Source organism: Patella vulgata, chromosome 7 (assembly GCF_932274485.2).
Source record: "Patella vulgata chromosome 7, xgPatVulg1.2, whole genome shotgun sequence".
Taxonomy (NCBI): Eukaryota; Metazoa; Mollusca; class Gastropoda; family Patellidae; genus Patella; species Patella vulgata.
Window position 1 is genome coordinate 53,549,999 of NC_065885.2, and position 27,899 is coordinate 53,577,897.

A 27,899-nucleotide genomic window follows, 5' to 3' on the forward strand; every position below is an offset into this window, starting at 1 on the left:
ACATACAAACCTTCTGGTGTAAATACATTAGGGGTGTAGCTTTTTTAAAACACTCTACAATATCATGCCGGTGTGCGTTTGCTCCTGGGCAGTTGCGCATGTCGAAACTGTTGTTTGCGTTAACAACAAAGCTATATCTATTTCCGGCAGTGTTAGATGGTTATTCTGATCACTGATCAGTCCAGGAAAAAATATTATGTATTTGGTTAGAGTTTTGTCATTAATATGGTTAGCGTGTGCGCGCTGCATCATAAGATCTGTCATTGAGTCAACTGGTGTGGTTTCGATTCCCTGGTTGTACGTGACAAAGAGTAGGGTCGCCTGTCCAACCTCGTAGGTTTTCTCCGGGTCCTCCGTTTTTATCCCACTGCTAAAGACCCCTACGCGCAAGCGAATTATTGAATTAAATTGAACCATATGTTAGTCCCGAAATGACCTTTTGTTTGTGTCGAGTGGACGTTAAACACTCTCCTTCTCTGTCTCTCTCTGTCTCTCTGTCTCTCTCTCTCTTAATAGATAATACTGATCAACACACAGTGTAAACTAGGTCAGGGAACAGCTATGACAGTTGTATACAACTGTATGTATAGTATCACTTCGTAGACACAACACTGATAGCTAACTGGGTTTACAGTTAGCTATAGGACTAGTTAACAAGGGCATGCTATCCATGTTACTTTGGGCTATGAAGCGCCCTATAAAACATATTTGTCGTTGTAAACATACTGACAATTGCATTTTTTAAAGACTGGTGTTTGCTTTGCGGGTTATATAGTTGTGTGTTATGGATGGTACAGTCACATTGCCTTTATTGTTAAAGCTATACAGAGAGGGAATATGGATTGGGATTTATTAGTAGACGTTTGAGCGATTTCACAACCACAAGTAATACTAGATAAGCGAGTGATTCAGCAAGGTGTGTTTATAATATAGACAACCTTTAGCTTTAAGCAATTGATTTTAGTGACGGTAACCTTCCTCGTTTTATAGATCTTCCGTGTGTGCAGGAAAACACCCAGAAAACCGATAACCGGATGAACTATTGGGAAGGCATAAGTAAGTACAACGATAACAATTTTTAAGAAGCTGGGAAAATGTATAGCTGTTCAAAATTATGTTTCTTCAAAAGAACTTTATTCGGACATCTCGGTTGTAAACACGATATTAGATCACTGACTTATAAAATATCTTGGAGATTTCGGATTGATGTATTGCATCTTCAGACTGAAAAAAAAACAACCTGTAGGATCTACTGATGTAACTAGTCGTGGTATTGAAGTGATTTATAAATGGTCACTGGAAATGGGCATTGTATAAGACAAGTAATAAGGTAATGTTACCTTCGATAGGTACCGTGCTCGAGGCATAATATACTTATCATTTCCGGAACACCTACCTGAGCTTATATGTAAGATATGTCCTGCCGAGGTTCGAGAAAACGAATTCATCTTGATCTTCAGTTTATTCAGGTACTTCGTGAAGGCATTGGGGATTTCGTTTTGGTCGTAATTGTGAAGAGCTGTGTGATTCACTATGTCACCTAAAATTGCTGTGTTAGTATGTTTTTGTGCCTTACGCTATGATGCATTCAAAATACCGGTGGGTCTTTATAGCCCACAAACTATATCACTATCTTTGTGGTTGTCATACAAAGACATACTGTGCTTACTTTTTGCTGAGGGTGTCATGAGTCAATTTGTGCTAATTGTAGCCACTGTGTACTGTGGTAGTAGCGAAATAAGTACGGATTAACATCCGCTCCCAAGGTGTGTACTTTGTTAGTTTTACATTGAATAGTTAATTTAAATGGAAAGACAAGGTGGTACTATCGCTTCACATTTTGTGTGCTGAATTTAAACAATAGTTCGCCTTCTCTTTCATTGATAAATTTTACACATTGTTACTGTTACTTATCTATTTTTGTTTATATAGTTTAAACAAAGTATGGTGTGTCAAATTTAAAGATTTATCTGTTGATCTATTATAACCTGACTATCGGTTATAAAGGACTTTGCACCACCATGATATTTGAATACTGACTCTTTTGTAACATTCTGTTGATTTGGTTACGTCATGAATTGGTATAATTATGTGGTTGGTACCCATAAGGCATTTTGATTTTGACTGTGCTGCAGCAGGCGTATTCTGTGCCTGCAGCTACCTGATTCGCTTATCTGGAGGCACCGTGTTCGATCCCGAGTTGGAATTCGATATAAGTAGGCGGTAGAAACGCTGCCCGTAAAACATTTCCCACGTAGCACATTGTATGGCGTATGCACGTCTGCATTGGCTCGGTTGAAGCAGAACATGTACTATAAGACGCTAAACCCCATTTCATTTCATTTTGAGCTTCATATATATACTGAGTGTACTGTGGCATTATCAGCCTAATCGATTGGCCCCTTAATCATGAATTGTTTTCGGCAATATTTTTATCCAGCCCACCGGGTATTCCCTAGGTCGCCCCTGCGAGTATATTATGTCGCATATACTAAACATATTCAGGAATTTTTGCAGGAGGGGGTTTGCCAGGTTTCCACTAATATAGAACATCCATTGTTAAGGGAATTTGACAGATGGCAATGCATGATGCAATCATCGTCTCCAAATTACGTAGGAATACTAAGCTTTTTAAAGATAGAAATCCAACACTCTGTTTGACGTCAATTTTTATTATGAATCAAATTGATCATATTGTGAATCGATCACATTGTGAATCGATCACATTGTGAATCGATTACATTGATGCAAAGCATTAATTGTGAAATGGCATATGCCTATATCATTATCTCGCGCCCATCCCATCCCACCATCTGATGTCCCTTTTCTCATAGAAAGTGTTGTTTTACAACCTACCCACCCGGACAAGCCCTTGCATCTTTAAAACATAATCAGACATGTAATTTGCTTCGGATGATATATTATAAATACCTTTTTTCAGACTTGAATTGTAGAGGACAGTTAGTATACTGACAGTTCGGGTGTTATCGGCAGTAGAGCCGCCAACAAGATGGTGATTGTTGACTCTATACAACATATACTAGAAGAACTAATTAAATATATACCGGATGTAGTGTATGATTATATACCAGAATCTAAAATAACTAGATCTTTATTGATTGGTACCGCAACAGGTGCTCTGGCTTATATTATCTTTAAGAAGAGGTACCGTTTACCCCCCGGACCCTTTAAATGGCCAATAATCGGAAGCACAGTTTGTAAGTATACATTTATTTGGAATAGTCAATTTTATATGGATATTTAGTAAACCACTATTTATGGATAGCAATCAACATGATTTACATTTATTTGTGTTCATATGCTTGTAGAAACGTCGCAGTGAAATAAACCATTGTAATTGTTATTCATAAATACTGTTGCATTGCGTTTTTGAAGATTATGTCTCGGCGGAGGTAGTTGCAGCACTACAGTCTGGGTCACAGCGATAATGCAACGGGACCTATTTTAACGTGCCTACAGTCACGAACTTGTCTCTGGATAAAAATATCCGTGCTTTGAAAAAAATGCTATGTAGCCTAGTGAATCTGGCAAGATTGTATGAGGAAACTTAGCTATCATTATGATCATCGACCACTTTCGATTTGTTTTAAAAGGAGGAAAATTACATGGCAGAACATCGTCAGGTGCAGGTGACAGTGAAGGTTCGTTTGCCTTGGATGTTTCTTTGGACTGTAAATGATACTGAAACACATGTTATAGGAAGTCAAATTCTGGAAATTTTCACGCCATCCCAAAACACCAGAAATCGTGCTTCGCCAATGACACCTTAAAATAGACCCTGTAATGCGAAAACCTTCTTTACACAATATATACAGTTAATGAATATCTCTCTATTTCAGTATATACCAAAGGTAGCATAGCTAAGAAATTCTTTGATCTATCTAAGCAATATGGTCCAGCATTCACCCTCTACTTAGGTAAATGAAAAGAAATGAAATGGAGTTTAACGTCCTACCGTTCTGCTTCGATTGGGTGTACGGACAGTAGCGCCACAACCTGCTCTTACATCGACTTCCAACTGTCAAGGCATCTTTTACGTGCACATCAATGTGTACGTGGGACCTCGGTTTTCCGTCCCATCCGAACGACTATACATTGTCGCTTGCCAGACCGTCTGTCCTGCACTACTAAGGGACCTCGTCGGAAAATCCTGAAGAACTTTCTAGTCCAACGCAGGGATCGAGCACGGGTCGACCTGCAGGTTAGCGAGAGAGAGAAATGGGGTTAAACGTCCACTCGACACAAACCAGGTCATTGTGGAACTAAGCGGTGCAATTTTATTTCAATAATTCGCTTGCGCGTAAGGATCTCCAGCAGTGCGAGGAAACCGGAGACCCGGAGAAAACCCACGAGGTTGGACAGGCGACCCTACTCCTTGTCACCGTTCAACCGAGAAATCGAAACCACGCCTGTTGGCTTAATGACAGACCTTATGATGAAACGCGCACGCGCTAACCATTCGGCCATTCCCCCCAACTCCAGTACTTAGGTTAGTAACATACCAGCGGAGAGATGTAGACCTTTGTGGTGTTCAAATCGTGTGGTTCAGTTGTGACATTAGTCTTGTTCGTACAATACAATTCATGGCTTTACAAAGCCAAGCTGGTCGATGTGTCACCGGACAACGGACCAATCATTGTTGATAAAATTAGGGTCAGTTGAAGGAGGGACCGGGGGTTGGGGGGTGGCTCTGCACTCCTGTCAAGTTAAGCATCAATTTTCATTGGTTGACCTTGAAAAGGCAAATATTTGACACCGTTTGTAAGCTTTGCAACGCAGCAATAACCTGAAAATAATATTACTTGCTGCAAAAACGCCGTTGGGTCGGGGGTAAGGGAAGGGGGTGGATGGAAAATGGTTAGCACTTGCGCGTTGTATCATAAGGCCTGTCATTGAGTCAACTGGCGCGGTTTCGAATCCCCCGTTGTACGTGACAAGAAGTAGGGTCGCCTGTCCAACCTCGTGGGTTTTCTCCGGGTCCTCCGATTTCCTCCCACTGCGAAAGACCCATACGCGCAAGCGAATTATTGAAATAAAATGAAACCATATGTTAGTCCCGAAATGACCTAGTTTGTGTCGAGTGGACTTAAACCCCATTTCCCTCTCTCTTGCCATTGGGTCGCTATATACAGGTTTATTGCACGTACAGTGTAACATTGCTAGTCCACCAGAAAGCATAATGGTAATATTTATTTCTATGGTTACTTGTGCAGTTTGATGTAGAAACTGACCTCACTGTGCCTATTCTTATTGAACTACCATAGGTAGGTAGTAGGGGTTTTACGTCCCCTTCCACTTTGGGTGATATCGCGGACAAGTGTTTCTCAAGGCTTAGTCCAGCTTGGGAAGGAGACGTGAGATTGATTAGTAAGTCTACTGTCAGTGGTTCTTATACTTGCATACATCCACCAAGATTTGTCTTGGCCCATTCCGGTATTCCGACATGCTAGTAGAGAGCCCAGTTCCCGGTGGAATCGATTACCACGACCCCGAATTCCACGTGACATTTCATTTCAGGATCTTCCAGAATTGTAGTTTTGAACCGTATTGACGTCATCAACGAGGCTTTACTTACAAAAGGGGCACATTATGCAAACAGAATGATACTTTATTCAAGTAAGATCTTAACTTTTTAAAAATGTATTGCTTTTTGTTGATTTAAATTGACATTTCCATTATTTATCACAAAATCTGTCCAAAGAATAGATAAATATAGTCAAGTATAAACATTCCAGGATTATGCAAAGATTCAAGGAAGATCTTCCACGATTCAACTGTTCCGAGACGATGGCCCTGGAAATGACAAAGCAGACACGATAGGCCCCAACGGTCTTAACTGTGTCACGGTTTATCGGAAGAAATATATTTTTTTTCTTCGAACTAAATTGGTTGATTTATATATAGGTGCAGTATTTGTAAGCGGGTTTGAATATATCGAATGTGAATTAAATATAAATACATCAAATACATTATTTGATCAATCAAGGTTGTCTGCAGACACTTTGATCTATACATCAGCTATAAAGATAGCCTGTTTGGGATAAATATATTAACTCAATTTTCTCACACTATTTTAGCTAAAGTCATGTTGAAAAATGGTGATGATATTATATTTAGTAATTATAGCACTGAATGGAAATTGAGACGAAAAATAGCCGGACGTGCAATGAGGTATGTATTAAATGACAGATAAATTACTTAGCGGCAGAGATATGAGTGATTAAAATTAACACAATTTAAAGATTAAGATGCACTAATGACCACAATTCCTAATGACCCCAATATTAAAGAGGGCGTCGCTCTGTATAAACAATTCCTAATCAGATATGTTTTGGCGAAATACGTAAGACGTCCAAACTGAATGACAAACATTTCTTCTTGGTTAGTTCAGTCTACAAGTTTACCCCTTTTTCTTTTTGTCTTTTTTGAATAAGCCATTTGTAATTACTTCCTCATTGACCATCAAGTCGGGAATTGATTTTTAAATGTTTGTCTTAAATATTGGATATCATGAGCCGTATTTTCTCGGTAAGATAATAACATCAAAATTGATAGAAATGGACCATATTGAATTCGTTTTCGTGTTTATAATATCGAATGTTATGGATAATACTGTTTAAGATATATACCCTATTTAATTAAAGAAGCGGTCATACTGCTTTTCATCGGCTAGTGAAATGTGGTCTGAAATAATATTTATAATTCTAGAAAAGTCGCTGTGTAATAATATATTTTACTGTTTGTGCATTTCAGGTTATTTATGGTCGGTGGTAGTTTTAATATAAAGTTAGAAGAAGCCGTATCTAAAACAGTGGAAGTTATGTTAAAAGAGAAAGGACCTTTTGATCCTAAACCCTATATGTTCTTTACAACTTTAAATATTTTAGGGGCCATGGTCTTCGGAACAAAGTAAGTATGGACTATCGTGTTGTGTTTTAAGGGTATATTAGAAATACTGTTTAATGCAGTCCTGGAGCATAAACCCTCGTGATTTTCTTGGTAAAATTACAAGCGATTTTTTAATTGTCACAGTATTGATAGAAAATATCTACTGTGTGCGCGTTATTGCGACGGCAGCGGATATCGACTGACCCCGAGTTCACAAAGCATTCTCAGACTTAAGTTGAGAATTTACTCAAACTTGTTCACCTTATTTTAACTAAAATATAGCCCTTTATAATAATTTTGTTGTTTGAATGTATCAGATACATCAATAATAAACTATGTGCAAAGTTTGTGTTTCTGAATCAAAGATATTTCTCATAAACAGTGATTGAAAATTGAGCAAATTCTCTGAGAATGGTTTGTGAACTCGGGGCCTGGTCGTCGCTCTGACGTCATATGTTAATGGATCTGTGTGGAGCAAACAATCTCTCATTGAGCAATGTTTATAAATGGAGTACAACGAAATGGGGTTTAACGTCCTACTTTTATGAAACTACCGGGCTGATGAAGAAGAGTGTGCGCCATACGTTTCAACTTATTTTTCATCGAATTCCAACTGCCAGGGGTTCTTTTACGTGGATGACAATGCTTAAACGGCACCCTGTTTTCTTATCCCATCCGAACGACTAGTCGCTATGCTTTGCCAGACACTCGATCAGTCCTGCACCACTGACGAGGGGCAAACCGCGAAATATTTATCAAGTATGTTTATGTTTTGATTGATAAATAGCATATTGATGATGAAGTATATATTTTGATAGATATATACTAGTCTTCAATAGCCTAGTCGGAGCAGAAAAGTAGGACGTTAAACCCCATTTTGATGAAGTATATGTATAAATTGAAGAATATATATACCGACTGTGCAGAATATTTTTGTTTGAAAGACGTGTAAAAAATAATAGCATATTTTGATCGCTTTGATATTAATGATAAAAGATTTACATTTTGATGATGTTGATGATGAGAAATATTTATATTATGATGTGACATTGATGATGAGAAATATTTATATTACAATGTTTATATATGTCATTGATGATGAGAAATATTTATATTATGATGTGACATTGATGATGAGAAATATTAAATATATTATGATGTTTATGACATTCATGATCACAAATATTTATATTATGGTAGATATGATATTGATGATGAAGAATATTTGACTTTTTTGAATCAGCTGGAAGGAATATCTTCAGCACAATCGGCGGGCATGTTTATAGAAAATGTATTTCCACCTGCGAGGTTATTTCCTTCACAAAGGTTTAGACAGTTTACAGACTTACTCGATCAGTTTATGGATCGTATCGATACACATGTTCAACGTATACGCAACACGTTTAAACCAGGTTTGTATTCCGTTTCCCTGAAATATTGTGCTTAGATCATTTCTAAAAAGAGATTTTTTGTTTGTTATCGCAGCTGATTGAACAAAGGGTCATTGGCGTTTACAGGAATGAATGGTGATAAAACAAATAATATTTCCTTAATCAAATATATGACATATAAGACTATTTCGTGTGGAGTCGAATTTAGATAATTAAAATTGAAAAAACTTGAATTAAGAGCGCAGTCACTACCATATTTTCATTCTATTTGTTTTGATGTAAGCAAGACTTTAAATTTCGAAATTTCTTCATGGCTTTATGACGGTTCATGGTAAAGCAGTCAAGAAAAAATTGTGCCTTTCCCTGGGCGCTTTGTTAGATTTCTTTTTCATTCAACTGTTCTCCATTTTAGGTAATATTACTAACTTTACTGAGAGTATACTTCAAGCCGAAAAAGAAATCAAGGATGACGGGGAAGAGAATATGACAGATTATAAAAGCATTCACGTAGTTTCTACGGTATTTGATATATTTTTGGGTGAGTTTCATAGTGTCAGAGAAAGAGAAATCATTCCTGTTATTTGTGCCATATTAATGGTGATATTTGTCTTATTAAGAATATTTTAACTTTCAGCTAGAGAAAGAGAAATCATTCCTGTTATTTGTGTCACATTAATGGTAATATTTGTCTTATTAACAATATTTTAACTTTCAGCTGGTAATGACACATCAAGACAAACATTATACTGGGCTTTAATGTATATAGCTGGCATGCCTGATGTCCAGAAAAAAATACAAGATGAAGTGGATTCTGTCGTTGGTAGGGTTTCCTTAGATTTAAATTAGAAGCTCAATATAGCATTATATAAACATGTGATGCAAATCATCGTTTACATATATATCTATAATGTTTATTTTTGTGAAGTGGACGTTAAACCAAGCCTCTTAATCTATAGCGATTGGCGTCATAATTATAGACACCAGAAGTTCGAGCGCCTGAAATGGGACTTTTTTCACTTAAAGGGAGACTATATTAGGAACCAAACCAAAATATGGATGCAGACCACCAAATATTTCTCGTTGAAAGCATGCCCCACACCTTGTATGGGGTTATTAACATGCAACCCAGCGTCGTACATATCACCGTTACACCGGCCCCCACCCGCCCCGCCTGAATATCATCAATATACACACACACGTTCAGAACTGGTAAATTCAAACCCTCTTAATTAATTAACAGGAACTACATTCGTAGGTTATGTATGGATTAGATTTACGGTAACCCACATCCTACCCCAGAGCCTCATTGCCTTTTAATATGACACGCCCAAGTGACCTGTAGTTCACTGAATGATTCATTTATGTTGTATTTTTATGTATAATAGGGAATGATAGATATCCTACCACATCAGATAGAGAAGGTCTCCCCTATACAGATGCTGTATTACATGAAGTAATGAGAATAGGAACGGTAGCACCCGTTGGTGTTCCTCACATGACCAGCTGTGATACCACGATAGGTAACTACATACTCCATAGTAACGATATCTCGCATCGTAAGCTTTAAAAACTACTTCTTAAATATCGAAATATCGTATGATGGTAATATGACAAGCTATAAAATACCTATAGTACTTAAATATCGTATGGTAATATGACAAGCTATAAAATACCTATAGTACTTAAATATCTTACGGTAATATGACAAGCTATAAAAACACTTCAAGTAACTATGGTAATATGACAAGCTAAAAACAAATACTAATAGTAACTAAATAGTTTAAGTATTGTAAATGGTATGGCAAGCTATAAAATACTTCTAGTATTACTTATGGTAATTTCATGTGACAAGCTATAGAAATTATAGCAACTATCTTATGGTAATTTAATGTGACAAACTGTGCTGCGACATTTGGTATATACCACGTTAACGACATATTATTTGCATAGTAATCTGACATGCCACCAGGCGCGGATTTAGCCCCCCCCCACCACACTACCAATGAGACCAATAATTAAGCGTCCCCGTGAGACAAAGTCCCCTCAGACCGAAAAAACCTCAGTTACATAAATAGTATACGTAGCTCGATTACATCATTATATCATCATCCCCCCCCGCCTTCCGGTTGCCCAGTGTTATATAGTCACTTCTCTAAGGTTGACACAAATCAATAGCAATCATAATATGAGATGAAGTTTATGTCAACTTGAATAAAACTGCTTTTAGGGGAGATAACGACCAGTGAACAACTATATAGGCAATACGATCTATGATCTACCGGGGCGCTCAGACGGTGTTATAGCCAGTATTTTGTTGACATTCATTGTGGGGTGAGATTGTGGATGGTGCCCTAAATTTGGAACTGCCCCCTTCTCCCACCCGCTATTCACAGCTTCTAGATCCGCTACTTCATGGCACAGTAAGTTGTGATACTGCTTTAGATAAGTACATATTACAAGGGATTCATAATGTAACGACATACTGCATAGAAATCTTAACATGACAAACTGTGATTCTATTTTAGGTTATAATTAACTTTAAAATAAACCTATTAGTATTACATGTACACCGCGGATAACATTACTTTTAAAGGGATATGTTGAGGTCCAGAATTTTAGAAATATGATAGAATAAGTTACACAGGGTCTAAATATGATTTATCTATAACGATATAGACAAGTGGTTGATCCGGAACTGACATTGATTGTTGTTCTCCAAGTTTCCTGCTTTTTCTGATCTCTTGCTTATTCTTTATAATTTATATTTCGATCTCTTATCAGACAACAACTCTCAAACTTTCTGTTATAGATAACAAATCGCCCCTGTGACGGTTCATAACTTTAATACATAATGGTGACCAATGTTGTAAGGACGCTTCCCAACTGGTGTGTTCGGGAAGCGGTTAAGGACAGAATATATCTTTATTTCAAGATTTCATATAGCTTACCCATAAAACATTAAATGAAATGGTATTTAATGCCCGGCTTTTCTGCACAGTATTTTTCTTGGCCTTCAGTATCTAAAGTACAATTTTGGAAGCAAACACAGTCCTTTAGTATGAAACAAGCGTATTAATTTCATGTCGCATTCCTTTATTCATTTAAAGTATATTTTATGTATGATAACTCTCATTTTATAATTAACTCTATACAGGAGAATATGAGGTTCCTAAAGATACTCTGATTTTCATAAATCACTGGGGAATTCAGAATGATCCAGATAATTGGGAAGACGTGGAAAAGTTTAAACCAGAAAGATTTTTAGATAGTGATGGAAAGATGGCACCAAAACCTGAAAACTGGCTTCCGTTTAGTGCTGGGAGAAGAGTTTGTCTTGGAGAAACTATGGCTAAACCAGAACTACATTTAATTCTAGCAGCTCTCTGTCAGCGATTAACTATCACAATGGAACCTGGTGTTCCGGTTAAGATAGGACCCATGGTTAAAGGATTAACAATTGTGCCTCACCCATACAAAATTGTCGTCCAGGAACGAATCAGAGCTTAATGTGATAATCTGAATCTGAAACATTTTGAATATGATTAATGTCATTTGTATAAGGAACTCCTAAGACTATCTGTGTAATACAAAGAATTAAATTTGAGTAAAATGATTGGAAAAAGAGGTAGGGAGTTGGGTTATTTAAATGTTTATTCCTATTGAAATAAAATACCTCTAAGACTGTATGTTTTAATACACGAAATTATTCTGCTTGTTTCTAATACATCTCAAGCTATTCCAGTTCAGTGCGTATATTGTGTGAATTATATAGTAACATTTGCATAAAGCTATATAGTACTATATATCACCAAATGAACACACCTGTAGCCACAACTATATCCCCAAAAAAGAAGCCCAGCTCGAACAAGAAAAACAGTCCGACATGGATTTGTTCGGGTGTATCGGTTGCGTGATAGGGACGTATGTCTAATAGTCTTTTGCAGTGCATATAAGTAAGAATTCGTTTACAGAACAAGGATTGTCTGCGATATCACTTCGGTAGAAGCGGACATTAAATAAAGCTATTTCACACACACAGAACAAGGTATTTGGTATTGCGTACTTCAACGGAGCCAGTTTTGTTTTATGCTTAATCTGGAATATTATGTCGTTTGCAGTTTGGTATTAGAGCATATAAACTAAAAACATATTTTCTTTGACAGACCTTCGTGTGGGACAAAATAAAAGTCCCTGACCTCACACTTATATCAAGAAGCAACGTATTAATTTCAAATATTAATTTAAAATCCATTTAGAACATTAATTGTTGAATTTGATTAATTCTGTGTCTTTTATATGTTTTCGTAAAATTAAAATATAAATTACACATGGACTTATTGTGGTCATTACCACTTCCTGAGATGCTATACTTATTTAGTCAAAATTATTGGCAGATCAGGTTACTGACCTTCATTTGCAAAAACTACCATTTCTTTTAACAATTCCTGGGAAGGGGGTGTGGGGTGTGTGTCTAATACATGCGCTTTAGATCCCTTGATCTGCCATTAATTGAGTCCCGTGTCGTTATAGAAACTTCTGCGTGCCAAGGAGATGCGTTGTAAGATTTATTTGAGGCCCTATCGTTTTCTCCAACTGCTAAAACCCATGGCGCGAGAACTAAGTATTGACATTCAACCATATGTTAGTCCTGTTGTGTTGAGGGGACGTTACCCTATCTACTCCTCTCTCATTTCGAATTGCAACTCTCGCGGGTTATTCTACGTGCACGTCAACGTGTACAGGTGACGTTCGAACGAATAGACACCCGTCCAGCACCACTGACAGAAGAGTTGTCGGAAGTCATTAAACAGTCAAATTTCTTCTATATATTGCATTGACCATTGTATATGTAAAGGGTTCTATATTTGTGTTTGCAAATACGCTGTCTGTGTATGAGGGTTAACCAGACCAGTTATTTGATAATCCCGCCTACGAACATGGACGTAACGGACTTTAGTTAGACATACATTAAGTTGTATTTTGAAATATTTTACACCTTACAGGTGCCTGTGCGTTAGCTGTATCAAGTGTCAAACATATCTATGGAACGCCGTGGCTGCCTTGTGTTTTTACTTTATGGTGTTTTTGATATTATGCCGTCTCATTTATTAAGTCAGCATTGGTTATGTGGCGATTGACCTGTTACGGTGTGGTGATTTGGATATATTCTCATGCCTCTATTGTGTCATCTATTATGTGATTTGGGGGACATTGTATATGTGCATAATTGGCAGTAGCCCTCGGAATACATTCTCAAAATGTTTTTTCTTTACTTGCTAAGCATTGGTTGTTTTATATCACCCAGTACCGAGTTCCTTGGTTCTCAAATTAAAAATGGGATCGACATGTAATAACCTATAAGCATACATCATATGTCCGGATAATCATTGCTTATGTACGTTGAGTAATGTATGTAATACTATAAGGTTTATTTTAGTGATCTAAGAAAAGTGTTTTGTTTAATATAGAAATGCGTTACCTATATGATGTATGACGAAAATTAGGGTAATGAAGTACTTTGCATTATTCTACTACTTTCTTAGACTAACCCACCGACAGTTATGCCAGTATCCATTTCTGGAAGGGGTTACTATCTTCCAGGCAACTGGTACACAGATGACGCTTCACGGTACCCATATGAAACACTTACCCAAAAATGGTAATTGTCTCGCCCTAATAGCTGACGCATTTACTTTCTATATAAGAAAGAGCGAGTTTTATTTCACTTCAGACATCAGGATGAGACCGTAGAGAAGGCATAGTCCGTGAGTTCCTGGGGGGGGGGGGCGTCATACCCACAGTCGCCTCGGCTGAGAGGCTGGGGTAGTGACAAAATGTGATGTTTAAGCCGTTACGTTAGGTCAGAGAGAGAGAGAGAGAGAGAGAGAGAAATGGGGTTTAACGTCCACTCGACACAAACTAGGTCATTTCGGGTCTAACACAATAATTCGCGTGTGCGTAGGCGTCTTTAGCAGTGGGAGGAAACCGGAGAACCCGGAGAAAACCTACGAGGTTGGACAGGCGACCCTACTCCTTGTCACGTACAACCGGGGATTCGAAACCACGTCAGTCGACTCAATGACAGACTTTATGATACAGCGCACGCATGCTAACCATTCAGCCATCCAACCCCTCCAGGTCAGAGTTATAAAGGATGTTAAACTCAGACCGTGGATATCTTAATAACCCCTTAAGTATCTAAAATACATGTTGTAGTTTTCCTTTATTTAACCCTTGTAGTTTGCTGTATTTGTTATATAAACTTAGTAACAACGTAAACGGGGTGTGTCTGCGATATCACCTCGGTGGAAGCAGACGTAAAATACAACTAACTCACACACATAAACCGTGTTCTAGAGTCAGTTAATTGATGATTGAAATAGTTGATCCCACAACGCGAAGTCAAAGAAGGTCCTAGACGATAGAGTCAGCTACATCCTGCTGCCGAGACACAGGAAAGTGTCACATCCATAGTGTCATATATAATTCCTTATTTAGTGCCCTGACGAAGGATAGTCACGGCGCAACGTAACTCTACCTAAAGTGTCACATCTAATTCCTTTTTAGTGCCGTGACGAAGGATAGTCACGACTTACCTCTACCTGTAGCGTCACATGTATTGATGAACACTTTTAGGCCATCTATTCATTGTTGATACACATCTCTGAAATATGTATAATTTATTGATATATAGGCACTATTGAAAAATGTAATAGTCATTGATAGACACTTTTGATATGTTTAATAATTATCGATGGACACTTTTGATACATTTGAGAAATGTGATGACTATTATTGATCAGTTATGAAATTTTGACACGTAATAATTGTTGATAGACTGTTTTGAAACATGTTATGATTATAGACTGTATTGAAACATAATTATTGATAGACTCTTTTGAAACATGTAATAATCATTGATAGACACTTTTGATACATTAAAAATACTACAGATGTAATTTAGTAGTCCAGAATTGATTGTATTTTGTTTTCTATAAAGCGTATCTTACAAATTATACGCTGTCAAAGTGTGCTTGATCATGAGACTATTATTTTCACCTGAGAAACTGACAACAAATAAATTGAGGGCCGCTGTGGTTCAGTGAGTCAGACGCTTGTACGCTAACCAGGTCTCGGGTTCACTCCCATAATACAGAAACGACATAATAAAGATATCACATAACAAAGAAACTTCATAATAAAGATATCATATAACCAAGAAACTCCATAATAAAGATACCACATAGGAAAGAAACAACATAAAAAAGATACCAAATAATAAAGAGAATACCCAAATGACAACAACCACACATCAAAATCACCACATTAGAAGAAATGTATTTAAAGATAGGCAGTAATGGACTTCCATACATATCATATTTTTTTCCAATGTGGTCTATTTATAGGGTTTGACTACTTAAGGCAGACGCACACTAGAGGTACACTACGCATTAGAAAAACATAATGAATATTTATGTTCAGGTCGTACTTTTTTTTAGATATTCAAAGTCGGTTTAGAGGGATCTTAACTTCTATGATTTAGATCAAAATAAATTGAGGTACACGGTCTATACGATTAAATTTTAGTTTAAAGCAGCTAAATCGCTAATATTTGGGACCTAGAAATTGACACAAATGGGTCGCAACGCATATGATAATGTAATATGAATGTATATAAACTGATTTACAATCAATCGTTTCCGTTTTCATTCAAATTTCAGAACAGTTATGTTCGGCGAAATACGGAAGAAGTTGCAATCGATTGGCAATCTCTAGCGTCTGGTTATTCCAGTCTTCAGCGATAATATTTATTGCCAATGCTCTCCAGATACAATTTTTCATTTGATCACACTGGGTTACCCGTGATACACAGTAAATCAATTGTGTTGTGTTTAGTAGATGGACACAGCTCACCAAATATTTCTACACCGTCACCCTACGAATGTAGGGCGAAAGTTATTTTTAGTCTTTCCCTTTTTCCCCCTTTTGCATGGCGATTTTTGTTGACTTTTTGGTGTAGAATCGAAGAAAAGGGTTTGAAAATACATTTTCTGCCAGGTTTTGGTGTATATTCATGATTTTGAGGCGGAAGGATACAAGAGTTGAGAGGTTGGTTAGGTTGAAATGTAGGACCGAAAATTGCATGTTTACTTGTCTCTAGCGTTCTACCCAAATTTGGGAAAAAGTTCAGCCTGTCTAAGAGACGAGAATTAACATTCAGGTCAATGGGGAAATCATTAGTGATCTGTGTCCTGTCTTAATGTTTACTTTATAGCCTATACGAATATATCGTGTCCTCTTTTTTGACCGAATACAATATGCAATGCATTACTTCTGTTGCGTTAGGGGGATACATACTCGATTGTCCTGTGCGCATTAGTTAAATTTGACCTGATTTGATATTGGATAAAATATATATGTTGGTATATAGCCTGTAACTTATACATATTGCACAATCACTTACCAGTCGAGGCTTGACAATCAGTCCTATATACTGTTGAACTTGAAGACCATTGTGTGTAAATTAAAGTTTATTAATCTAATTTAATTTAATTTAATTAATTTAATTTTATTGCTGATTAATGGTAACAATTTTGTTTATTATATGTAGGTGATCTATAATTTCTAAAGATTTTAAAATTTATAGATAAATCTCTATGGCAAGGGTGATCAATCAGTGGTCATCCAATCATTTAATCAATTGATGTTCGGGGAGACAAACCGAATCCTATTTCAATGTCAGGATGACTAAATGTATCACTGTATCAAAGTCCTGGAAATAATGAAATGAAATGGTGTTTATAATGGCACGTCAACACCAACTGGGCTATAATGCGCCACCGAGGAATCATTGTTAAACAGTTATTGTAGTCATAATATTAATGAATTTTTTACATTTTATACATATATACACCTTTTTCATATCTAGATTGCAGAGTTACCAATTTACAAGATGGTAATTGTTGACTCTATACAACATATACTAGAAGAACTAGTTAAATATATACCGGATGTAGTCTATGATTATATACCAGAATCTAAAATAAGTAGATCTTTATTGATTGGTGTCGCAACAGGTGCGTTGGCTTATCTGATCTTTAAGAAGAGGTATCGTTTACCCCCAGGACCCTTTGCTTGGCCCCTGATTGGAAATACAGAAGGTGAGTATTACCATTAAAGGACCTAAGTCCGTAACCCAAAATCCTCCAAAATCTTCGACATCGAAAACACGAATTATTGGTCAATTTAAATCAACATTGATGATGTAAACTTACCGGGAAAAGATGAGCTTCTGACATCCGATATTTAAGATAAAATAATTTTTTTAACATTGGTACACGAATCGTGTACCATAATGCGCTTCAGTCCCAGTTGTATTGAGAGACTCGAGGGACGAGGCTAGACACATTGCACCAAATCAAATGGAGTTATGTAGACTAGAATAACTAGACGCTAGAAATTTTCACTCGATTGAGATTGCTGACTTATTTCGCCGAACAGAACTGATTTGAAATTAGAGTAAAAACGGAAACCATTAAATGTAAATCAGTTTATATACATTCATATTACAGTATTATATGCGTTGCGACCCACTTTTGTGAATTTCTAGGTCCCAAATGTTAGCGATTTAGCTCCTTTAAAATAATGTAATAATCTAATCGCAATGCAATGTTAAAAAATAATGGAATTAAGCGTTTACTTTTGTTCTTCAGGAACGCCTATTTTCCAATTTTGTGACCTATTTTTTGTGGGAAAATAATTTAAAAACCAAAATTACTTGATTGCTATTCTCAAAAACGTTTATAGTTCTGCATTTTCAAGTTTTCAAATTCTAAATAAAACATCATTCACAAGACTCAAGTACTCGATTGGGGGGGGGGGAATTATTTATCAATATCCCAATGAACTAAAAATTAAATTGGTTTGGCCATAATAATTTCTTAAAGATGCATTATGTAAGATTTAGATAAAAAAAAAGAAGCTGACAGTTCTCACTATAATAGTGATAAATAGATAATGAAAAATGAATATATTAAATAAATTACATCATTCTGAGCGAAATTATGGCTGTTTGGAGAATAGCGGGGCCTCAATTATCATTGCCGTTGTTACGATAGTAAACAAAGTCTCGATTATTCATTTTTTAATTAAATTGTTAAACGACGATCTGGTTTCAATACATTGAAAATCGCGAACATCCGAGGGTATGGAGAGTAGATTATGGTCTTGTGATGTTAATAAAAGTCTAATTAATATTTTATATAACATTTGAAGCATAAAGAAAGACCTGCAATAGGCAGAGTTATCTTTTACATAATGCTTCTTTAAAGGTCTTTTTCATCTACCCACATTGAGTCATGCCAACGTCTTTACATTTTATCACACATTGTTACAATTAACGTAAAAATAAGGGCATCGAAGCTTTTACATTAATTGTCTTTCTTTAGATACAAATGTTGAACGGAAAAAAAAATTGTTTTAAAATTTAGTCTCATTATGCTACTCTCAAACAATGGCGAGTATGGGGGCGAATGGGCTTATACGAATACAATTCACCACCAATTCGCAATAATCACATTGTGATCGACAGACAATCGTAGGCATTCGCGGTGGTAAATCGGGTGTTGTGAATATTAGGAACATGCTCCTAAAGTTCGCCAGTAAAGAATATTCTAATAGCTTTAATAAGCCATTTTTATTGGTGACAAGGTATTTGTATATCGTAAAACATTTATATATCGTAATGCATTCGTAAGATGAAGGTCTCACCTTTTTTTTAGTATTTCAGTATCATTTTCGGCGAATTTGCCACGAATTTTGAATTTTCATATAAGGATATTCGCGATTGTGTGAGAGTATTCGCCAACCGCCGCCGAATCAAGACGAATGCTAGTAAATCCTTACAAATGGCTGACAATCATTGGTGGCAAATTGAAAGCCCATTCGCCACCATATTCGCCACTGTGTGAGAGTAGCATAAAGAACAAATACGAATGTCTATTAATGTATAATCTAATTTCAGCATATACCAAAGGCAACCTTGCAAAGAAATTCCTCAACCTGTCTAAGAAATATGGACCAACCTTTACTTATTACATGGGTAAGAAACCTAATGATCATAATCTCAACTCTTCCCGGGAGGTCAATCTTTAAAAGAACGAAGCACGTTTAGTTGTCTCCACATCATTCTGCAAAGATAGCGGGATCAAATTCAGAGAGCCGATTGTCCTGTGTTTTTTTTTATTTTTTAATCCTAAAGTAGCCATTGTATATTGATATTTCAGGACCAGTACGATGTCTTATATTAAACCGTATTGATGTTATTAATGAAGCTTTGCTCACCAAGGGAGCTAACTACTCGGATCGTTATATACAGTATGCTTGTACGTAAACAATTTCTTACATCAAAATATAAATTTTTTAATGAGATTATATTTACCAAGGTAAAAACGTGTTTTGTGCGCTCGAGCATTATCTTGATGACTTTGTCAGAATTAGTCTGGAATGTAGACCTACAGAGTGTAGCCGTCGACGAAAAGTGTCATCACTACGTAAATTGTGCGGGAAGGTGACAGCGTACACTCCGGCAGATGTTGCCTGATAATGCGCCAGTTTTGTCGATGCGATCTATAGTGGATATTGGGTCTCATGCACTCTTGAATTAAAGCAAGGTTCTCGGAGCAACCTGATGTTGTTACATTTAGCATTAAAATGTATCTCTCAAAAGAGATTTCAATCGTCGTCATCTGATGGTGTTACATTTACAATTAAAATGTATCCCTCAAAAGAGATTTCAATCATCCATTTGCAAAAAGTGTTGCTTTTTTCATTTCGTCTCATTAGTTAACAATAAATGTATATTTTGGATTTCCTGGTAAATAACTTTGTCTCAATAACTTTGAGTTTTAACAATTTGTACATGACCTGGCAATTGGGTTTAAATCGGACAGAATCTGTATGTTGACCCACCACGGTCAAGGGTTAAGTTGGGCCTTTTCAAAGTGATTCAGTAGCCTTTACTCGTGTGATCATTTCCAAATTATGACCCGAGGGCCGTATATATCCCAAATGGTCACTGTCTCTGTCATTACCATATTTGACATTTGTCCCCGAATGGAGACCAAATTGATCAATACCGGCAACTTTAGAGTTCGAATTCGAATTCTACAGAACAATTTATATAAGATTCGCTTGTCAGAAATTTGTGCCCATTTGATGGACCTCCTCGCCGCATCCAGCTTGTAGTCTAACAATACCATATGTTAATCTCAAATAACCAAGGTAAAGCGTCGTCTTAATGTTAAACTACATATTGCATACTGCAAGCTTATAAATCTTTTCATTTCCTTCTCTAGCTGAAACTTTTCTCCAAGGAGGAGAAGATATTATTAACGGTAGATACGGTACTGGATGGAAACTTAGAAGAAAGTTAGCAGGTCGTGCTATAAGGTAAATAGTAAAGGCTAGATAAGTCAGCACCCACAAAATTTCAAATGACCTTTATTAACTGTAGATAGACTCTTATCGATGTGACGGTTCCACATTATTTTTGATCAAAGCCCAATGTATTTTTAGTCAATATTCTATATTCATTTTGCCCTTTATTTTATGTAATTCAACGTCTTTTAATACCACTTAAGATTCATTACTTACAGTATGTGCATATTAAAAATTAATTTCAGGTTATTTTGACGTTATTTTGACTACTTCTGGTTGTGTAACATTATTTTTTTATCATATCATGTTTTATCTTAAACATTATTGTTACCATTTCGGATTTTTTAACGTTATTTCTATCATTTGAGGTCAATCTAACATTATTTTTACAATTTCACGTTATTTTAACGTTATTGTTGTCATCACTGGTAACTTTAACATTTACCATTTCGGTTTATTTTAACGTTATCATTACCGGTTCTTTAGCGTTAGTATTACCTTGTATGGTTACGTTTCGTGCTTTTTCGACGTTAGTTTTACCATTTATATTAACTTTTACGTTATGATTACCATTTCGGTTTTCAATGTTTGGTTATTTTAGCATTAGTTTTATCATTTTGTTTTTGTTTAAAGTTATTTTTACATTTCCGACTACTTTAACAGTATTTTTACATTTCTGATTACTTTAACGTTACTTTGACTATTTCGGGCTATGTGTTATGTGTTAGTCTTGAAATGACCTAGTCTGTGTCGAGTGGACGTTAAACTCTCCCTCCCCCCCTCTCTCTCTCTCTCTGTTAACGTTACAATTATGATTTTAGGTTGTTTATGGTGAGTGGAAACTTTAATATAAAGGTAGAAGAAGCCGTATCTAAAACAGTTGAAGCCATGTTAAAAGAGAAAGGACCTTTTGATCCTAAACCTTACATGTTCTTTACAACTTTAAATATTCTAGGAGCCATGGTCTTCGGCACAAAGTAAGTATATATGATTTTACTGCCTAAACTTAAATGAAAGTAAGAACGTGCTTCAATTATAAAACCTTTTAGATGCTAATTAAAACTTAAAATATAAAACCGAACAAAAAAACGAAAAACAGATTGACAAAGTAAATGATTTTCCTTATATGGTTTTAATACAAAAAAGAAAGTTTAAAGACCATATGTAGAAGTAATATGACAAATACTTAACATCTACCTACTTTTCATATTCTTTAGGGCACAATAGAACAAATAATGTGCTTTTTAGTGAAATAAAACTGAAACGCTTTGATCTATATTGTACTAAATTACAATTTGTATTTTTATAAGGTATGAATATAACGATAAAGAATACTTAGATTTACTCAACATCCTGGAAGAGGTTTCTAAAATATTATCAGACGGGATTTTCATAGAAGATTTTTTCCCACCAGCCAGATTGTTCCCGACCAAAAGGTTTAAACATTTTGCCCAAGTAGTTGAGCAACTTGTTGATTTTACGAGATCTAATATCAAAAGGATAGAAGACGAATTTGTACCAGGTCTGTAGTTTTATTATTTTCAAAAACTTCATTAGCTCACAGTTGATGTGCATAATTATATCATCTAATAATAAAAGTATTCCTAGTTATTCAATCAGTGTTTCATTTCAGGTAATGTAACTAACTTTACAGAAAGTCTTCTTCAAGCAGCTAAAGACATGAGGGAAGAAGGCGAAGAGAATATGGACTATTTTAAAGATCACCACCTTATGTTGATAGTATTTGACATATTTATAGGTATGAAATTTATTGTTTACCTATTGTTTCATGCAAAATAGCACAACATCGATAAAGAAGTAGTTAGTTACTACATCAGCCAAAATTTAAACCGGAATCAATATTGAAGGTAATATAAAATTTATATTATACAATATAACAACAGGGATCGGTCTTAGGTCCATTCGTTTTCTTGGTTTCTGCCATATCTCTAGGGCTAATTACACGACAGCACATTATTTTTTAGTATAGTTTCACCAATAATACCCAGTAATATCCAGCTCTTCTGGGTGATCCGGTTTCACTACGGAACTCGATGAACGTGTTAGAAAGTTGATAAGAAGACATTAAGTTAAAATTCAATGATGAAATACAACCTTCAAATGCTCACTTTCAGCTGGTAATGATACATCAAGACAAACATTATACTGGGCTTTAATGTATATGGCCGGCTTTCCTGATGTACAGAAGAAAATACAAGATGAAGTGGATTCTGTCGTTGGTAATTTTTAATTTGTTTTATATAACAATATATACTTATATTAAGGCTGGACATATACATATATAAGAAATAGGAATGGGAGTAGAGGCGGTCAGAGGAGGGCACTTTGTGTGGATAGATGGCTATATTGGAATCATTAGCAATCCAAAAATGATCGCCATATTTAATGTGTACTTACCTGTTTCTTTAAAATTACATTTTCTCTGGTGTATTTACGTACTATTAGGTCTTTGTATTGTTGTGCATTTTGACTACACGAACAATTGCTATAGGCTTACAATAAAACGTAACATTTACTCAAAAGAGTTTAACATCAATGCGAATTATTGTGAATTGACCTACATATAATATTTAATGAAGTGTTATTTTATTAATGATTAGAGATGTATTTGATAAAACTGGGCTGACCAATTGTCTGGTATGCTAGATATGTTAACGTCATAATTTCTTCTTCGTAATAAACTTGTTTTTCAAATTTTGTCTACCACTAACTGAAATCGTAATTAGGATTCCACTGCTGTTTGTTTATTATACAATGGAAATGTACCAGATATGACGTCAAGCGATCCATTTACAAATATGGAAATGCATGTTATTTATGTAGTTTCCATATGAGAATAAACAATCATGTGTGATTTTATTCAGATATTATTCCGACAAACTGTGGAGAATTGTTTCCAGCCGGCTGGGGTAGAACGGATGTCAGAATCCATGGAAGCTATTTACAGTTCCTATAGACTATAGTTTGTGCTTAAATATGTTTTATCATGGTTGTTTATTACCTTTGTATTTGTGATGCATTCTGCTATATAAACATGTATTGACGGCATTCGGGGTTTCATTGGTTTTAATATTAAAAAAACACGGCGTGTAGTCAAATTAAAGTCCGCAGTCTATATTGAAGCCATACGGGATGGTGCTACATGAATGATTACCAGGCCATCGTGGTTATGGGTGGACAAGTTTGGAAATCTACTTAATTAGCAAGATAATATATCTACTAAACAAAATGTCATTATTATTTCAACTCCAGTAAAATGCGATAGCAACGCTCTGTAGAAGTTACTTCAGAATAATTGAATATATACTATACATCTATTACAGGGAATGATAGATACCCTACCACATCAGATAGAGAAAATCTCTCCTATACAGATGCAGTATTACATGAAGTAATGAGAATAGGAACGGTAGCACCATTAGGAGTTCCTCACATGACCAGCTGTGATACTACGATAGCTACTGGTAAGATATATACAATGTTTAACAGTATAACAATTATTTACCCAAATTTCGAAACCGCCTTTGCGTCCATCTTGCATTTTAAATTGATTTAACTTAGAATTTGTTGGGCTGGAGATGTCAGATCACATGTCCACGCATTTCATAACATCTACCATAAAGGTGTGCTACGAAGTTCTGTAATTCTTAAGTTGTGTAATGAACTATATCTATAGCATCTATTAAAAGATTAAGTTCGATTTCATCCAGTAAGAATTATGTTCATTATTCACTACAGGTAAATATGAGGTTCCTAAGGATACCATGGTTTTCATCAATCACTGGGGAATTCAGAATGATCCAGATAATTGGGAAGAAGTGGAAAAGTTTAAGCCAGAAAGATTTTTAGATAAAGATGGTCAAATGGCACCAAAACCTGAAAACTGGCTTCCATTTAGTGCTGGTAGAAGAGTTTGTCTTGGAGAACCAATGGCTAAACCAGAACTGCATTTAATTCTAGCAGGCTTTTGTCAGAGATTGGTCATGGAACCGGAACCAGGAAAGACAATTAATTTGCAGCCGAAGGAGGACTTACTTCAATTTGCCCCTCATCCATACAAGATCGTAGTTAAGCCCCGAATCAACCCTTAAACATTTGCTTTTGTTATCCAAATTATATATATAGCCAGAATTATTAGCACAACCGTAATGCTGCACAACTTTGTTTCAAGGAAAACGATGAAAAGATAAAAAGTATGCCGACACAAACTGATTTCAACACTGGTTTAATAGCATTTTAACATTTTAAAGTACTTTTCGTCCGTCTTAGGACTATTCATAGATAATGTCATTGACTCTCAGTTAATCATATAAGTAAAATTCAAGTATTAGAGAAAAAACACTAAAATTAAAATTTTGGCTAGTACTTTCATCGTTATCAAACGAATTATTTATGAATTATTTATAAATAAGTTTTGCATGGAAATGAATACGGTAGATGTACCCCGTCCCCAAATACAAAAAAAAAATAAAACAACAAACAAACAAAAATTTGAACATTTCAATGAAAACAAGAATTCATAGTGTATGTTTTTATATGTATTACACAAAAGTAAATTGATAATGAAATTCCTCACTTAACCATATAAATACATACAAACCACGATAAAAGTATCTCTTTGATCTTCTTGGTCGTCATTTTGGATATTGACCTCCTCTGATCACTATAATTGCCTTCATGGGATTGTCCAAGTAAGCACGTGTTTGTACTAATACGCATGCCCATCTTTGTATATACTAATATGCATTTACATGTTTGTATATACTAATATGCATTTACATGTTTGTACTAATATGCATGCACATGTTTTGTTAACAGGACAGCTAGAAGATTATATAAATTCATTTTTGCTATTAATCTCATTTCTTTTGTATGTTTAATATAGACCTCTTACGACCTCGTAGTGGTTTATATCTAGTACATATTGGCATATTTTTGGTCTCAGAATGATGGACTAGTTGCGTTGACGAGATAAGTAGATGTGTAGCTATCTGTTAGACATGGTATTTGTGAGTGACGGGCACGTGTATGGCTATGCTAGGTATTTTTTTAGCACCCGACACATCCGACTGTCGAGATAATCGTATTGCAAATTTCGGAGTTTTGTGTGTTTTATCGTCTGTGATATTTACTGTTTGTTATGTCTATGTTTTGTACAACTGTCTTTCTGGTATTATATGGGAAGATCTGGTTCTATTTTATTGTATAGCACTGAGAAGTAGTAAAGATGAGATTTGTACGTTTACAGTATAGATTTCACGCTTTTTAGTAAATTTGTACCAATATCGGTAAAATTCTAATTATCGCAACAAATCTAATACGAAGAGGGTAAAATCTGTAGGTACGGTGTGTTAATTAACAGGGGTGAGAAATTGACTGAAAGGTGATATAATTATCGCGAAATCTATACTGTAAACGTACAAATCTCACCTTTACTACTGTAAATAATTATATAAAAATATGTTGTTAATTACTGAACTGATAATCATAGGATAAAGAGTTTGAGACAGTGCACGATATATATACATGTATATGCATTTTCTAATTCAATTATTAACTGCCAATCGTGTTGAAAATCCAAACTATCCGATGGTCTAGGTAGTTGATTATAGGCTTATATTTCTAATTATTGATTTATATAACATTTGAGGCTAAACGAAAGAAGATCTGCATTAGGCAGATTTAGCTATTACATAATGCATCTTTAACACTAGTTTGTAAGGGATGTCCAGGGCCATTTATGTAAATTAACAATTATGCAGCTGTTTTACCTTATTTGGATATTCTGTACTCTAAGGTCTACAAAGATATGGTATATGTTTTGTATCTGTTAACAGTAGCGGTTCTAGATGTTGTGAACAGGGGGATGGGGGTCCAAATCTAGGGCGCCATCCACAATTCAACCCCACAATGTATGTCACCAAAATAATGGTTATATAGAGAATCTCCTACGAGTCTTAATTTGATATCAAAATATATCAACACAAGTCGATAATGTAAAAATGAACGTGGCTTTGCTTAGATATCGCTCAGTAGAGAGAGATAGAGAGAGAGAGGTGGGGGGGGGGGGTAACGTCCACTTGAAACAAACTAGGTAATTTCGGGACCAAACTATGTCATTTAGGGACTAACATATGGTTTAATTTCATTTCATTAATTCGCTTGCGCGTAGGGGTCTTTAGCAGAGGGAGGACTCAGAGAAAACCCACGAAATTGGACAGACTACCCTACTCCTTGTCACGTACAACCGGGGATTCGAAACCACGCCAGTTGTCGCTCAGTAGAATATAAAACTTATCACACAATCGATACCTACTGTAGAATGTGTTTTTGGGTGATAAAACACTGAGCGTAGTTGTTCACTGATCGTTCATCTCGCCAGAAAGCAGTTTTATTCAAGTTGAAATAAAGTTCATGTCAAGTATGATTGTTATTGATTTTGTTATTAATTTTCTGTGAACCTTAAGACAGCGCCTATAACAATGAACAACCTAACTGAAGGTCCGGGGGGCGGGTGTCTCCCCCTGAGCAAATTTTGAAAATTTAAGTCAATATCCTGGCATTTGAGTTCATTGATGGAAGCAAATTCTTGTTAACGAAAGGATAAGAAATGGGCCAGAATCTCGAGGTCTGTCTGTCAATTCCGCCTGTTTTGTGAGAGTTTACAGAACATTTGTGCAATCTGTCGCCCCACTCCTTAGTGGATCTACTGGGAGATTCGCTATAACCGTGAATATGATAGTGGTAAGATACTAATATAAGTCCACAGAGGAGTGGAATAATGATGATACAAGGGAATCGAGCGCCATAGGCGCGAAATAATTTCAGATAGCGACGTATAATATGTAACTGATCTTTCAATTTTTTGCAATTGGGCCTGGGCGGAATTTGTCTCACGGGGGCGCTCACTTGGTTTTCTCCCACTGCTAAACGAATTATTGAAATAAAAATGAAGCACGGGCTAAAGTTATGTATATTCTTTTGACTAGAAAAGGTGACTGGATAGCGTGTACAATCGGCTTCGAATCCTGACAGGAGCTGTACAGAATAATGTGACTATTTCATTTCACGTTTTGCTTTTAAAAAATTAATCGACGAAGTCCGTCACGGATTTATCAAGTGTAAACAGACTTTACATTT

General features: G+C 35.9%; 2 protein-coding genes across 5 annotated transcripts; both read left to right on the forward strand.

The window, feature by feature from the left end:
• The first annotated feature begins 597 nt into the window (after positions 1 to 597).
• On the forward strand, positions 598 to 11,924 carry LOC126828802 (cytochrome P450 1A2). 4 transcript variants are annotated; one of them, XM_050558804.2, is made up of 11 exons: positions 598 to 1,056; positions 2,942 to 3,218; positions 3,861 to 3,938; positions 5,539 to 5,637; positions 6,099 to 6,192; positions 6,775 to 6,930; positions 8,110 to 8,321; positions 8,713 to 8,838; positions 9,016 to 9,120; positions 9,686 to 9,820; positions 11,455 to 11,924. In XM_050558804.2, exons 2-11 carry the CDS (start codon positions 3,011 to 3,013, stop codon positions 11,805 to 11,807), a joined length of 1,566 nt encoding a protein of 521 aa, XP_050414761.1. In that variant the 5' UTR covers positions 598 to 1,056; positions 2,942 to 3,010; the 3' UTR covers positions 11,808 to 11,924. The 4 variants fall into 4 exon arrangements, with proteins under 4 accessions (XP_050414761.1, XP_055958139.1, XP_055958140.1 ...); XM_056102164.1 differs by lacking the exon at positions 598 to 1,056 and adding an exon at positions 1,081 to 1,330; XM_056102165.1 differs by lacking the exon at positions 598 to 1,056 and adding an exon at positions 1,373 to 1,553.
• Positions 11,925 to 17,277: 5,353 nt separating this feature from the next.
• On the forward strand, positions 17,278 to 27,183 carry LOC130010414 (cytochrome P450 1A1-like). Its single transcript, XM_050558801.2, has 10 exons — positions 17,278 to 17,461; positions 19,324 to 19,401; positions 19,586 to 19,684; positions 20,657 to 20,750; positions 21,560 to 21,715; positions 22,049 to 22,260; positions 22,372 to 22,497; positions 22,874 to 22,978; positions 24,083 to 24,223; positions 24,498 to 27,183. Exons 2-10 carry the CDS (start codon positions 19,398 to 19,400, stop codon positions 24,848 to 24,850), a joined length of 1,290 nt encoding a protein of 429 aa, XP_050414758.2. The 5' UTR covers positions 17,278 to 17,461; positions 19,324 to 19,397; the 3' UTR covers positions 24,851 to 27,183.
• Positions 27,184 to 27,899: the final 716 nt, after the last annotated feature.

Excerpts from the sequence above, each read along its gene's own strand:
- LOC126828802 (XM_050558804.2), top strand. The coding sequence starts at position 3,011 with ATGGTGATTGTTGACTCTATACAACATATACTAGAAGAACTAATTAAA. Across the intron at positions 6,931-8,109 it reads GCCATGGTCTTCGGAACAAA|ATATGATATTGATGATGAAG; the intron begins GTAAGTATGGAC and ends ATATTATGGTAG. Across the intron at positions 9,121-9,685 it reads TGAAGTGGATTCTGTCGTTG|GGAATGATAGATATCCTACC; the intron begins GTAGGGTTTCCT and ends TATGTATAATAG.
- LOC130010414 (XM_050558801.2), top strand. Across the intron at positions 20,751-21,559 it reads TTAGCAGGTCGTGCTATAAG|GTTGTTTATGGTGAGTGGAA; the intron begins GTAAATAGTAAA and ends TTATGATTTTAG. Across the intron at positions 21,716-22,048 it reads GCCATGGTCTTCGGCACAAA|GTATGAATATAACGATAAAG; the intron begins GTAAGTATATAT and ends TATTTTTATAAG.